Source organism: Mytilus edulis, chromosome 3 (assembly GCF_963676685.1).
Source record: "Mytilus edulis chromosome 3, xbMytEdul2.2, whole genome shotgun sequence".
In the NCBI taxonomy this organism is placed as follows: Eukaryota; Metazoa; Mollusca; class Bivalvia; order Mytilida; family Mytilidae; genus Mytilus; species Mytilus edulis.
In genome coordinates, this window is record NC_092346.1 from 27,708,612 (window position 1) to 27,723,893 (window position 15,282).

Consider the following 15,282-nt stretch of genomic DNA (forward strand, 5'->3'; position numbering starts at 1 on the left):
TCAGGATTGTCAGTTTTTCTACTGAAGGTTGGTCAGTTGTTCTCAGGATTGTCAGTTTTTCTACTGAAGGTTGGTCAGTTGTTCTCCGGATTGTCAGTTTTTCTACTGAAGGTTGGTCAGTGGTTCTCAGGATTGTCAGTTTTTCTACTAAAGGTTGGTCAGTGGTTCTCAGGATTGTCAGTTTTTCTACTGAAGGTTGGTCAGTTGTTCTCAGGATTGTCAGTTTTTCTACTGAAGGTTGGTCAGTTGTTCTCAGGATTGTCAGTTTTCCCTACTGAAGGTCAGTGGTTTTCAGGATTGTTAGTTTTCCCTACTGAAGGTCAGTTGTTCTCAGGATTGTTAGTTTTTTTTACTGAAGGTTGGTCAGTTGTTCTCAGGATTGTCAGTTTTTCTACTAAAGGTTGGTCAGTGGTTCTCAGGATTGTCAGTTTTTCTACTGAAGGTTGGTCAGTTGTTCCCAGGATTGTAAGTTTTTCTACTGAAGGTTGGTCAGTTGTTCTCAGGATTGTCAGTATTCCCTACTGAAGGTCAGTGGTTTTCAGGATTGTCAGTTTTTCTACTGAAGGTTGATCATTGGTTCTCAGGATTGTCAGTTTTTCTACAAAAAGGTTGGTCAGTTGTTCTCAGGATTGTCAGTTTTTCTACTGAAGGTTGGTCAGTTGTTCTCAGGATTGTCAGTTTTCCCTATTGAAGGTCAGTGGTTCTCAGGATTGTAAGTTTTCCCTACTGAAGGTCAGTTGTTCTCAGGATTGTCAGTTTTTCTACTGAAGGTTGGTCAGTGGTTCTCAGGATTGTCAGTTTTCGTACTGAAGGTCAGTGGCTCAGTGTTGTCAGTTATCGTACCGAAGGCTGTGTGAGTGAAAGTCAGTGGTTCTCAGGATTATCAGTTTTCCTTTGAGGGTCAATGATTCTCAGTAATGTCAGTTTTCCTGAAGATCAATTTACTCCAGGTACGTGGGCATCCTCATCCAATATAAACTGACAGCCATGATTGATTGATTGATAATTGTTTTCTTACAATTCAGTGACAAATATTGCATGCATTTTGATAACTACTGACCGTCATGAAATAGCACAAAAGTATTGAAAGTCGCAAAAACACTCATTAATCAACAATCCATTAGTAAATTTCCCTCCTTTTATGAATATATAAAGATTATATGTATGTATCATATGCATGTGATGTTCACTGCATATTTCAGTTGGTACTGAATGGCACGTATCAAATTTATATGACATAAAAAAAATTAAAAGATCCCAGTGAAGCAACTACACAGATAACAATAGATTTTGTATTTTTTTCAAAGGGACAATAGAAAGGACACAAGTCTAAATACCTTGACCAAGAAGAGATGACTCTGTGGAAATGTTTCAATGGCAAAATTAAAAAGTCAAACACATCAAATGAAATGGAAATCAACTTTCATATTCCTGACTTGGTACAGACATTTACTTATGTAGAAAATGGTGAATTAAACCTGGTTTTATCACTAGGTAGTACAGTATTATAACTTCTTCTTTCTTGTTTTCCATTGATGATATTCTGTAATTATTGTGACGCTGGTACTGAGACAGCAATAATGAGTTGAAACTGGCTACTGTAAATGCAGCAATTATTGCGGCATTGATATTTTAGACTAAAATGAGAATTTTAACATTTGCAATATCGCTATTAATCCTATTTATTTCATATAAAAAAAAAATGTGAGTTAAAATTATTGGGATTATAACCCTGTTGCATTTTTTGCAATAATAAAAACATCGCAATAATTTCTGAATTTACAGTATAATCTCAGTCAATATATGTAGAGAAGCTCCTACAGCCAAAATACACTTCACAGTGGCCATGCAAGTTAAAAAATACAAATTTTTCATCTTTATTTTTCTATATGAAATCAAAAATATATAATGAAAATAGTATATAACAAATACATACAAAAAGCTTTCAACAATTGCTAAAACAATCTGGTTATTTAAAGGGCAAAACATTCCATAGGACCTTAGGACAATGAATTACAAATCTATATGTTATGTATACGCGTAATGCAACCTGGATTGAAAAGTTAAAACTTAAAAGTTTAAACAAATGGAATATTTCTGAGTAAAACTAACGGTATTTTTTGCATTAGAACTACATATATTACCACTAAACCAAATGTGTTAATATTAATATGTATCTTTTAAATAATGAGGAGAAATATACGGCACGCTTATGGTGAAATTTTGTTATGCATTGCAAAGGACAATTTTTTCAAATATTTGTGAAAAGTTAAAAAAAATTAAGACAAAAGTCTTGAATTTCAATTTTCTACTTGTCATTAAACTAAAATGTCATAGGGAATGTTTGGAGAGAACAATAAATATTAACATGTAAGAAAAAATTCCAAATAGGGGTAAAATATGAATCTGTTAAAATGATTGTAATAGAGAAAAATACTGTCAGGCAATTTTTCAGAGAACTTCTAAAAGTAACTCTCGAAGAGTATAAGTGAAATGTGAAAGATATTAATAGCAAACATCCATACATTCTGAATTTGCAGTACATCAAAATGTCAGCAATGGTGCCTAAATGGGGAGAGAATTAAATTCTGTTCCGTGAGCCAATGCTCTGTGTTGAAGGCTATACTTTGACCTATAACTTTTAACACATTGTAGCTTGGTTGCAGAGTTGTCTCATTGGCACCCATCCCACATCTTCTTATTTCTGTGTAAGAACTATAGAATCAAATGCAAATTTAAAATCTGGCCAAATGTTGTTTTGATATTTATCTTTTAAAATCAAAAAAAGATGAAATAAAGGATTTCTGGAAGAATTTTCACTTCAATACTTAAGAAAATTCCTGAGGATTAATAAAGAGTAAATAAAATGGATATGTTATAAATGGATATCTTTACTTCTGAACATTGGTTGTGGTATAATGATAATGTTTGTGAAACGCAATAACATACCCTTCATCCATCTGTGAAAAAATAATTTTTTATGTGTGCTAATATTCCTTGATGTCATGGTTCTATCAAATCACAAAATTTATACTATTTCTTTTAATAGATATTCATTTATTCAGTTGTTTTTTTTTTTTTAGTAAAAATACAATCCTTTCATAATCAACAAAATACTAAATATAATACAATCTGAAACAAAGTACCACCAACAATAACCGGCGTTTTCACACCATGATCAAGTGCAAAACATAACATTCAGTATTTTTACAAAGCTTTTATCAAAAGTAATAAGCTTTAAGCCTGTCTGGAATTTTATTAGCAAACCAATAATTGTTTCTGGATATTTACTATCAAACATTCAGAAAAAACCTAAATATGTCCGCTAAAAGTACTTTTTAAAGATATGTGGTTTCTTGCTTTACTACATCCTTTCTAGTTATTGGTTTTGTAACAGTCCCTGAAGGTTTTGGTTTAGAAGAAGATTCTTTTTCTCCTTTTGTTTTAGAAGGAGATTTATTTTCTTCTTTTGTTTTAGATGAAGATTCTTCATCTTCTTTAGTTACAGAAAGAAGTGTCTTAGTTGTGTTAGTTTCCATGTCCTTTTCAGAACCCTCCCCATCACTGACTTCCATTTTCTTTTCCGCTGGAGATTTATTTTCCAATATGTCTTCTGTCTTTGTGTCGTCTGAAGATTTATTCATGGAGTCAACTTCCATTTCTTTCTCATTCAGAGATTTGTTTTGAATAGAATCTTCCATTTTCTGATCTTTACAAGCTTTATTTTCTGACTGAATTTCCCTTTTATTTTCAATCACAGTTTTATTTTCTTGAGAAACATTTTCTATTTTATCCTCTGGAGGCTTATTTTCCAAGTCATTCACATCCATAACTTTTTCATTCATGATTTTCATTTCATTGTCCTTTTTCAGTTTTTTAGTTTTTATAACATCTTCATTTTCACCTGTATTTTGACCTAAAGTTGAGACTTTGTCGTCTTTTTCTGATACCGTGTTAGATCTATCTACAAATAAGTATAAAAAATATTACATATTTCCATATGACAAAGTTTATTTCTGCTCTTTTAATATTTAGTATTTAAGGTGGTACCTAACACTACAGGGAGATAACTCTGTAAAATCAGCAGAACGTTTTAACGGCATTGTTTTCTTAGAGAATATTAAGCTTCTCAATGATCAAAATGATTGTTTGTCAAACTGCTATATAACTAGTGTAATTTTTCTGATTAAACGGTTGGTTAAATTTTTTTGATTATCTATATTTTTGTCAAAGTGTCAAAGTAAATAATTTGTCAAAATTTTAAGAAAATTAAACGAGCCAAATTGATTTTAGTTCAGGTGTTAGGTACCACCTTAATTTGATTATTTTATTACACACTTTTAAAACAAGTTGTTTCCTTTTATTAGTTTTAGACTGATTCTTACCCAGATAAAATGAGCAGCTGCATGTGCAATGCATGATAGTTGAAGGTAATATATATATGAGTGTCTTAAACAATTTTTATTATACAAATAAGACATAGCTGAGAGGGTGATAGACCAGATTGTTACCCTGAGAAAACATTGTCAACCCTGTCGAAGCCAAGGTTAACAATGCCAGGGGTACCAATCTGCTCTATTAAATTTAGTGACTTTTTGTTTTGTGATTTACTCACTATTAAGACACAAATATTACATGATTTCAGCACACTCTCTCTACTAGCTCTGCATTGTTAGTGACAATTTATGGGAAACAACTCATTATAATGGGTCTTTTATAACAGTAATAATTACGGTATCAGCAAATAGACTTTTCCAACACAATCAACTTAGACAGGTTCTTCCGATCATCAAAAAGTCACTCAATTTTATTTATTTTAAGTTTCTTTTTTAATTTGAAATGAAATAAACAGGTTCCAATATAATAATCTAAAAAAGAGGAAGAGGAAGGAAAGTTTATGTCCTTATAATTAAACCTATTTATCCACATCAATTGTTTTGGGCTTTACACTTCCAGTTCAACCCCTAAAACTTTATCATGCCTGTGCAAGGTCAAATTTATTTAGAGTCTATATATATACAAAACATTATAGCATAAGCTCATACTAATTTTCTGATTGAATATTTGCAGCCTTTGCCAAAACCACATAATTCAATATCCATGATTATGCAAGTTTCCCTCTATCCACGAAAATTGGTATCAAAGAAAATATTTGAATCCACATTATGTCATTGTTTTACCAATTAATCTATCAAGCAAATATAAAATATGCCTCCTCCAATGCTTACAGTTGAAAAACACCAGCACACATAGGATTTAAGCAAAAAGATTTTTTTTTCTAATTAGCATTTTAGCAATGTGCCATAAATTATTCCATACCACTATCATCTGATTCTATAGGAAAGTAATGTTGCATAAGTTCTTCATAAATATCCACATCTTTTTGTAAAAATAAACAAAAGATTACTCTTTCTATCTGCAAGTAGAAAATAAAAAGTTAAGCAACAAAATAATAATATATCTGTTTGAAAATATAAAATAAAAACTTCTGATACACTTGGTAGGAGTTTTTTCTTCACTAACATTAGTAAAGATATATGAATATGATATAAAAATCCTACACCGATTGCATGAGTCATGACTCAATATATATACTTATTTCGTGACTTAAACTTTTTTAAATGTCAATTTCTGTGACTAACTTTATGATATTTCATCACTAACTGAAGACCTACCAATTGAATACAGCTGAATATTACTGTTTATTTACAAAATGGACTGCAAAAACAGGCTCATTACATCACTACAAAGGCTCAAATGAAGACAGCAATTCGGAACATATGAACAAATATATCCTTAGAATTCATTATTTTTTTTATCCAAGACGTTTAAGGCAATAAATAAGGACAAAAGGAAACATCACAAAGTATTAGGTGAGTTCAAATCATTTTACACTACAAAGGTTGAAAAGTGACAGATACTTGACAACTGTATATGGCAGCCATCTTGGAATTATCTTCACTTTTGGCACGAGTCAGTACATCTCCCACTGCTTAATAGACTTTCCATCAGCAAGGATCTTACTCACAGATGGAAGCATGTTGATATAATTTAAACTGAGACAAACTATTTTTGCAATAACCTTTTTTCAGTATTTTTTATTCAGTACAATGTTATGGCAACAATACTGGTATTCATTTAAATCCCTTGTATGGCTGTTTTAGATTTTAGAATGCTGTGTATAGACTATATTTGAAATGTACCTTTTCTCCTAATTCTTTATCCTCCAGGAATTTTCTAACAGTTTCAATTGCCACCGGAGCAGCTTTTTCACTGGAATAGCCTAAATTCAAAATTAAAATATTTAAATACTAAAAATGTTTTAGGACATACAGTGGCGGATCAAACCATTTTAAAAAGGGGGGTGGGGGTTCCAACTATATGTCCCCATTTAAATGCATTGGTCGGCCAAATAAAAAGGGGGGTTCCAACCCCGGAACATGGAAAAAATCTATATGTTCTATAAAGAGGAAGACTTCACTAAAGGGAACTAACTCAGTACATTTGCATCTTACATTTTTAGGTACCAGTCTTGTATTACAACTCCAGTTTCCGGTGCATGTCAATACATGGAGGGAAACAAAATAGTGCATTTTTTTCTGAATTTTTTTCTGTTTGATTATAGGTTTATGCTGAATTGAAACATATATATAGACTTTAAAAAAATTGGAAGGATATCATGTTTACTGGAAGTGGTGCGGCCTAGTAAAAATAGCAAACAGAAAGTAGAAAAAAAATGTTTTGACTTCAGGATTGTGTAACTTTTTATTCTTCGTGGCATGACCCCCTTTTTTTTCTTGATTAAATCACAATTTTACATTAGTACATACATGATATGAACATGAATTTTTTTTTCTATGTAGCATTTTTTATTTTTTTATTTTCAGAGATCAGCTGTTTTGCATGTAAGCCTATGAAGCAGTCAATTACAAGACTGCAACCTTTATAAGCATATTCTAAGCATCTAAGCAACACTGATTATTGTTATCGTGTTGAACGAAAATACTTAAAAGGAAAGATGAAACTGTGTCTATTACAAACACATTACTGATTGAAAATTAATACTGGAACTCACCATAAATACCGGTTGATATGCAAGGAAAAGCCTAAAAAAGAAAATGCTTACTTGTTAAAATTTTCATCGAAATATTCAATTGTACGTAAACAAACTTTTTTCAGATCAACCTACCCGGTAACTGTATATAATGTGCAAAATATAAAATGTGTCCCTCTGCCCCTAAATTTTAGCTCAAACACTGTATTTGAAGAAATATACTATCTATCTCAATTTCTTTTCAAAAAGATCAAATTCATGTGAATCTATGTTTTTCTGAATCTCAGCATCAAACGCTTTAAATTATGTCTTGTTAAATAGATGAATGGATCACCTCCAGTGGTAAATAGTACAAAAATATAATGAGGACACATTGATGTGTCCAGAAAATGACTCCTGCTTTGTAAACAATTGATATGCAGAACTGGGTTTTTAACAAACTTGTTCAAAGGGTACCAGTCTGCAGAAATATATACAACACTCCCTGAACACTCATAAATGTTGAAAAGCAGATAATACCAATTTTCTTGTCTTTGATTTGGTACCTAACACTACAGGGAGATAACTCTGTAAAATCAGCTAAACGTTTTAATTACGTTGTGTTGTTAAGGGAATATTAAGCTTCTCAATGATCAAAATTAGTGTTTGTCAAATTGCTATATAAGCAGTGTAATATTTCTGACAAAACGGTTGGTTCAAAATTTTTGAAATTTTTATATTTTTGTAAAGGGGTCAAAGTAAGTACATTGTCAAAATTTTATAAAAATTAAACAAGCCAAATTAATTTTAGTGAAAGTGTTGGGTACCACCTTAAAAGACTTTATAAACCAATTAAAATGTTTTGGTTATTGTTTTGAAATATATAACCAAGAATGTCTTAAAAACTGAAACGGTCAATTGTTCTAATTGAAGACAACTTAAATACACTTATACACTTACCACAGAAACCAATTCATTGTCGTTTACTAGTTTCAGACACCAAACGTAGGCACTTTTTAACATCTCCTTCTGTTCACCTATTGGGCCAACTGTGTGTATTACATCTAAAAAGTAAATCTGTCCTTTAGTCAAGAAGAATTAATTATATTTCCTGTGTAACGTTAGTTATTTTGCAATTTTATGGATTCCTTATTATTTGTAGGATACAAACTTTTGAGGATTTTGTAGGTAAAGGTGAACCAGGAATTTAATTGTTCAGGAAAGAACGAAATTTTATATTGACTTGTATGTAGACTTTGGCAATACCATGAGATAAAAAATCCAGGAAAATACTTTTTTTGCTCAATCCAAGAAAATTGTTACCACCAAAAAATAGATAAATTCACATTACAAGTATTTGTATGTTATACTAGATATGGTAACTTTGACAAACTAATTTATAATATATGATCAAGATTTTTTATTTTTTTAAGTATGAAATACCGGTACAAGATATTTTTTTCTTATCCACAATACAACATTGAAATCAATAACAAATAGTTGTAAATACATAATACTCATTATTTAGATCTGAACCCTTTCACTGCCATTTTACATGCATAAAATTTCAACTGACAGCATACAATGAAAGCAACCCATGGAGGAACCATAATTTGATAAGAATGTGAATAAATCAACATTTGGTTGACAATTGCAGCAATCATTTTCTGAATTTTCTTTAGACCGAAACTGAACCAATTTCCAGATTTCTGTAAAATAACTCTCAAAATACCAATACATATAAATATAACAGCAGACATTTCATACTTTGGAAATTCAAGTTTGTGTCGATATGAAGCTGCTTTAACATGTTTAATGCACTATATTGTTCAAACCTTCTGTTGACTAACAAGACTTATCTCCCTTAAGCATTATGTGACCCTTTAGAAACCACTTTAAAGGACTCTGTTTAAGATAATACTTGATATTCAATTTATACTTACATTTAGCTGGTAATTTGTAGCCTAAAAAATAAAATTTTCATTAAATATTTCACAAAATAATGTAAAATTTAGGTCTTTGAGTTTTTTTTGTTTTTTGTTGTTGTGGTGTTGCTGTTTCATTGGTGTACGCTGGTACCCTACTCCCTCTTTCTTTCATTAATCTCTAAAGATTGAAATTGCTTCTGATAATTTATCTGGAGTTCAAATTGCCAAGCCTTTGCTCTTTATTAGTTGTTGCACTCTTGGACATAATTTGTCAGTTTTGAAAGTAATAGAAGTTTTCTATCCACATTTTGGCAATAAAAAATGCATGCTAAATTTTTTAGAACTTTATTTTAAAGTTGAAGCAGTGTACTGAATTAACCTTCATCAGGTAGGTTTGATTCGCAAAATTAAAAACCAAGGGTATAAAATACCTAAATAATTAAGATTCCTAAACTAGCCAAATCAACATATTATCAACATTGTCTGAGGGAGTTGGAACCTTAGTTTCTTAATAATTTCAAAAAGGCAGGGTGCAATAAAAACCTTTATTTACTTTTAAGTGAAATCTGAATTTTTCCTAAAGTTGAAGTATTAATGCAAAATTGAAAACAAATACTTTTTTATTTACTCATAATGTCACAAAACAGCCTCTTTATGTGTTTTCAGGACACATTACTATTCCATTTGTCATCCATGATCAAAACAAGTTAAGGTACCACCAATATAGTATGAACAAGCTAAACATGCACTATAGGAAGCATTTAATGACTTGTACTGAAGATGTTTTTTACAACAGAGATCTAGGGGAAATGTTTTGGAGCATGAAGCAAAAACTCTGACAGGCAATACTGATATCGAGGATCATGTCTACATTTTCTGAGTCTTCAATCCAACTCTGTTGTCTACATGTGGTTCATGACTGAGTTTCTTCTATAAACTTACCTCCAGTGATCTTTGCATGGCCAGTTCTACAACCTTTAAGTGTAGCACACTCTTCTACAAGTTTTTTCCCTGCTGCCCGATGTATAGCTCCATCCACTAAGATAAAAAAAAAAGTGGATAGCCTGATATAATATTGTCATTCAAATTTTATCGTCAAACCTAATAATGTGACTATAATGATGAATTTTGCTCATTGCTGAAGGCCATAGGGTGACCTGTAGTCGTTTGCATCTCTGATGTTTATATTTGTATGAATGGTTGTCTCATTAGCAATTATAAAGTACTTAAAAGCTAATAAAAAAAATGTTTGTGCTGCTTTTTCTTCAAGAAATATTATTATTTTAATTTTAAAAGTTCACATTTCAAAACTATAAAAACAAATTGCTTGACTCCTATGTAAATGTGAGAGATACTGAAAACAGATTGACGGACAGACAGGGGTAAAACAATATACCCCCAAACTTTCAGTTGCAGGGGCAAAAAAAATGCCAAATTGTAATGCCCCCTCCCCCTCACCTTACAGTTACATGAAAATAAGCTTTGATTGTTTCGTCTGTATATCTTACCTCCTCCACCTCCTAGCAAGGATTCATTAGCAGCATTGACAATGGCATCAATCTCCAGTGTGGTAATATCCCCTCTCCATAGGGACACCTTCTTGTTTAGATCTGGTCTTACTTCTCTTCTCTCACCATGACTCTTTCCTAAATTACTCTTCTTTGCTGAAAACATTGTTTACTTGTTAAGACATTACAAAATACAAAATAAATAGAGAATATGTTTTACTTCAGCAGTTTTTGAGTATGAAACATGTACTTTTGTCTATTTAAAGACCATTGAAGACTAATATATTTTAGGTAAAAAAAATCAATGAGTGATAGATTTCTCTTAGAAAAAATCAAAAGGTCCCAGCGAATAAACTACATAGAGAACATAGTTAGTGTATTTATTCAATGGGACAAAAGAACTTACAAAAGTTAAAAAAAGTTCGACCAAAAGAAAATGACTCTGTGGAAAAGTTTTATTTGGTTCACAATAATAAGTTTGTTGAAAGTGAGTCATTTTGTCTGTCAAGGGTCAAAGACAGGTTTGACCTTGTTCTCAGACCTAATTTAGGCTTTCAACTTTTGATACTGAAATCTATAAGAGTTGGTCTAATTTTATCATTATTTATATATTTTGTTTATGTTGATGACGATCTGTTTTGTCTTTTGCTTTGATCTAAGTTTTACCATAAAAAATCAAAAACAATCATCCTATTTTTGGTTCTTTTTTTCCGATGATTAATTATTTTTAATCCTGAATGTAAAAAATGCTTCACTTTTAAAGAGAAGGAAATTGTGTACTGTACCAATGTTTCATAAACTATAATTATAAATGATGCAAAAACTGAAACTGAAACAAAGAATATAAATTAGTCATTTCCCACTGATTTGTTTTTCCTACTATCATGACTATCAATGACTCTAGTGTGTGACAAGATTTTGTGAGTGAGTTTGATGGCTCTCATACCATGATTCACTTAAACACACTTATAACCACTGAATTAATCAGAATTAGATTTTTTGAAGCATTTTAAGAAATGATTTTTCTATATAAATATGATTTTCTTTAAAAATAAATCAACATATTAATAAGGTGAAAATGTTGTATTTAGTGAATATTTTTGTTGAATGATGTTTGAAACCCAAACTTTACATTGTTTTAAATACTCTTATGAAAGATAAGAATAATATGCAAATTCAGATATATAAGTTGTTGTAATTCTAGCAAAATTTTGGTTGTAGACTCGCAGTTCAGAGGTAATTTCTGTGTTTTCTCCTTACCAAATTATACCTTAACACTTATCCTTATATATACTGGTAATTGTTATATATTGAATCTTATGCAATTCAACTTGAGGAAAATTAACCTTAAACTGAATACCCGTTTAAAATGTTCCTGGATGTATTAAGAAACCTTAAAGTCATATGAAACCTCAAATAAAAAAAAATGATGCATATGATTTTCATAACTAAATGGATAGTTTTCATTATAAAACTTATGGACATATACTTTTTTCTGAAGAAACTCTTTAATTTGTCCACATTCAGAAGAAAGTTTATTTTATTTTAATTGCTTGCTTCCAGGAAGCAATTTCGCCGACATATTTTCTGTATATGCAAGTGACCTTAGCATGACCCGACTCATAAAAATCAGGTGATTGCAATACGCATGAATCTGTCAATAAAATAAACAATTATCTGATTGTATATGTTAAACACGTGCTCAATTTTTGTTGATTGTTTACTACAAGGTGACAATTGGTAAACTACAGCTTCAAAACACAGCAATTAATGAATTGCCATATTTGTTAAATCATAACAGACAGAGAGAAATAAAATTGACGATTATACAATATCTTAACGTAAACAAGAATGTGTCCATAGTACATGGATGCCCCACTCGCACTATCATTTTCTGTGTTAAGTGGACCGTGAAATTGGGGTAAAAACTCTAATTTGGCATTTAAATCAGAAAGATCATATCACAGGAAACATGTATACTAAGTTTCAAGTTGATTGGACTTCAACTTCATCAAAAACTACCTTGACCAAAAACTTCAACCTGAAATTTGCACTATCATTTTCTCAGTGAACGGTGAAATTGGGGTCATAACACTAATTTTGCATTAAAATTAGAAATATCATATCATAGGGCACATGTGTACTGAGTTTCAAGTTGATTGGACTTCAACTTCATCATAAACTACCTTGACCAAAAAATTTTAACCTGAAGCAGGACGAACGGATGGAGTGACAGACGGACGGACAGACGAACGAACAGACGCACAGACCAGAAAACATAATGCCCCTCTACTATCGTTTTGTAGGTGGGGCATAAAAATGATAAAATCATGCACAGAAGACTAAGTTTATGATATATACATGATATACATGTACATGCAGGAGCCTCTGGCCTTTGTAGTCTTGTATTATTTTAACTTTTAGTTTCTTGTGTACAATTTGGAGTTTAGTATGGCGTTCATTATCACTGAACTAGTATATATTTGTTTAGGGGCCAGCTGAAGGATGCCTGCGGGTGTGGGAATTTCTCGTTGCATTGAAGACCTGTTGGTGACCTTCTGCTGTTGTCTGCTCTATGGTCGGGTTGTTGTCTCTTTGGCATATTCCCCATTTCCATTCTCAATTTTATTGGTTCAAGAATTGGTTAAACGTTATTTTTCACCAGCAACTCGTTTCATATGACTTTAAGGGAGTGCTAAAAATGGTCTTTTAATACAGGTTCGAATTCACTCTGTACAAAGTACACAACAGTTAATGGTCTTAATACACAGGTTTTTGTTTAATATTAGTGATACATGTACATTATCTAGCAGGTTTGACATTTTGTATTTCTATTGAATATCCAGTGATAAATAACTTGATCATTCGAAATACAGTGTGATAAATTGCTTCGCTCAATGCAGCCTGAAACCACTGCAGAGGTCAAACCTGAACAGTTGGGGCAAATTTAAACACAAGTTTTTGACATAATACATGTACGGGTTTCTGACACAAAATAAAGTGGTCAATTCAATGATCTTACAAATCTAATGCGCAATACTGTGCAGTTGAAGATTTCTTCTTGAAACTTTTAAAAATTTGAAATTTGAAAATTTTGAGAAAATAAAATATGAACCCCTTAAAAAAATTGACCCCTCTTGGAGCACGCAATACTGTGCAGTTGACGATTTCTTCTTGAAACTTTTAAAAATTTGAAATTTGAAAATTTTGAGAAAATAAAATATGAACCCCTTAAAAAAATTGACCCCTCTTGGAGCACGCAATAACCATCAAACTCAATCCCAGTCTTTCCTTTGTAGTATGGAAACTTGTATTACAATTTTTGAGAGATCAATTCTTTAAACACAAGTTACACAATGTATTGTCTGGAAACTACAATGTACATGTATTGAAACAGACAGAATATATATGTACATTGTACAGTACTGTGAAAATACTCACCAACTTTCTTTAATAATTTAACTTTGTTTTCACTATAATATTCCTCCCATGTCTGTACCTCTTCCAGTGTATTGTATTTATTTCTACATTTATAAATTTGCCTCTTTTCTTCTAATGGCATATGCAGAAATTTATCTGCAAGAAATGTAAAAGATTATAAGAGGATTGTATTAACTGTAGGATTCATTAATTTTTGTTCAGTTCCAATTCATGCATTAATAAGGAAAAGATTTATTTTTGTAGATATTACATGTACATGTATGTAAATGTACATTGTAAGCCTACAAATGTATATAAAATTTGTCTTTGGTCAGGTTGTTGTCTCTTTGACACATTCCCCATTTTCTCAATTTTTATTTGTTGTATATCTAAATTCATACTTTGTTGTACATTTAGATCTGTGACTCAATTGGTATTCCAAGGGTAATAATGAATCCACAGTACCTTCCAATGTAACTCATAACAGGGTTCTCACTAAGGATTTTTGAAGGACTCATCATTTTTGGTCATGATGAGTCCAACAGTAAGATTAAGAAGATATTTTTTTGCATTATGATTCATAATTTGAGTCTCGATCTGTTACCTTATAGAGCAATGAAATTGTGGTCAGACTTGTCATACAAATTACTGCTTTTAAGCACATTTCAAATTTATTTATTTTTCTGCTAAAGGAACTATTAAACAGTTGAAATTGATAAGAGGTATAGTCATGTATCCACATTGTACATATTCAACATAATTACCCCCCCCCCCCTTTTTTTCTGCGTTTTATTCCTATCAAGTAAGTACTAGGAACAACTATTTAAAACAAATGGTCATTCACCCTTTTGTTCTTTTATTTTGGTACTATACTTTTGTCGAGTTATAGGCTCATTTTGTGGTGTTTCTTTATTTCTTTCCATGCCAACCGAAACCAAAAGTGGAAAGCCAAGAATATTCCTATTTTTCTTGCTGCTGTTTGTAATAAAAGCTGTTGACAACGTTCTTTCTGGTGTTTTAAATGTTCGTAAAATTCGTTTCGTTTGAGTGAAGTATACGTAAAGTGAATGGAATCTCTTCATAATAAGAAAACTTCAAACAGAAACATATCTTGCTTCCTTTATCAGCGGAAGTTTAACAATAATTACAAAGTCGGGAACAAGGACGGTTCAGATAATATTATCCGGTGCGCTGACACTATTTTTAGAGTCTTTTTATGATCTTTTATATATTTTAAAACCTAGTAAGTTTTACTCCCGTTTTTCAAGGTTTTGTAAAGCTCGTTTTTTTTAAATTTGGTGAGAGGATACGTCCTTAATAGTAGAGACATAACACATTTGCTGCAATAAAATCATCTCAAAATGTGCAGTTGAAATTATTTCCAAAATCAGTC

General features: G+C 31.4%; 1 protein-coding gene across 1 annotated transcript; it reads right to left on the bottom strand.

Annotated features, from left to right (window-relative positions):
* Window positions 1–1,866: 1,866 nt before the first annotated feature.
* Window positions 1,867–15,028, bottom strand: LOC139516135 (ADP-ribose glycohydrolase MACROD2-like). Its single transcript, XM_071306012.1, has 10 exons — window positions 14,734–15,028; window positions 13,911–14,045; window positions 10,470–10,625; window positions 9,904–9,999; window positions 8,977–8,997; window positions 7,994–8,097; window positions 7,076–7,106; window positions 6,204–6,283; window positions 5,320–5,416; window positions 1,867–3,964 (listed from the first exon to the last, which is right to left on the bottom strand). Exons 1-10 carry the CDS (start codon window positions 14,969–14,971, stop codon window positions 3,339–3,341), a joined length of 1,584 nt encoding a protein of 527 aa, XP_071162113.1. The 5' UTR covers window positions 14,972–15,028; the 3' UTR covers window positions 1,867–3,338.
* Between the last annotated feature and the right edge of the window lie 254 nt (window positions 15,029–15,282).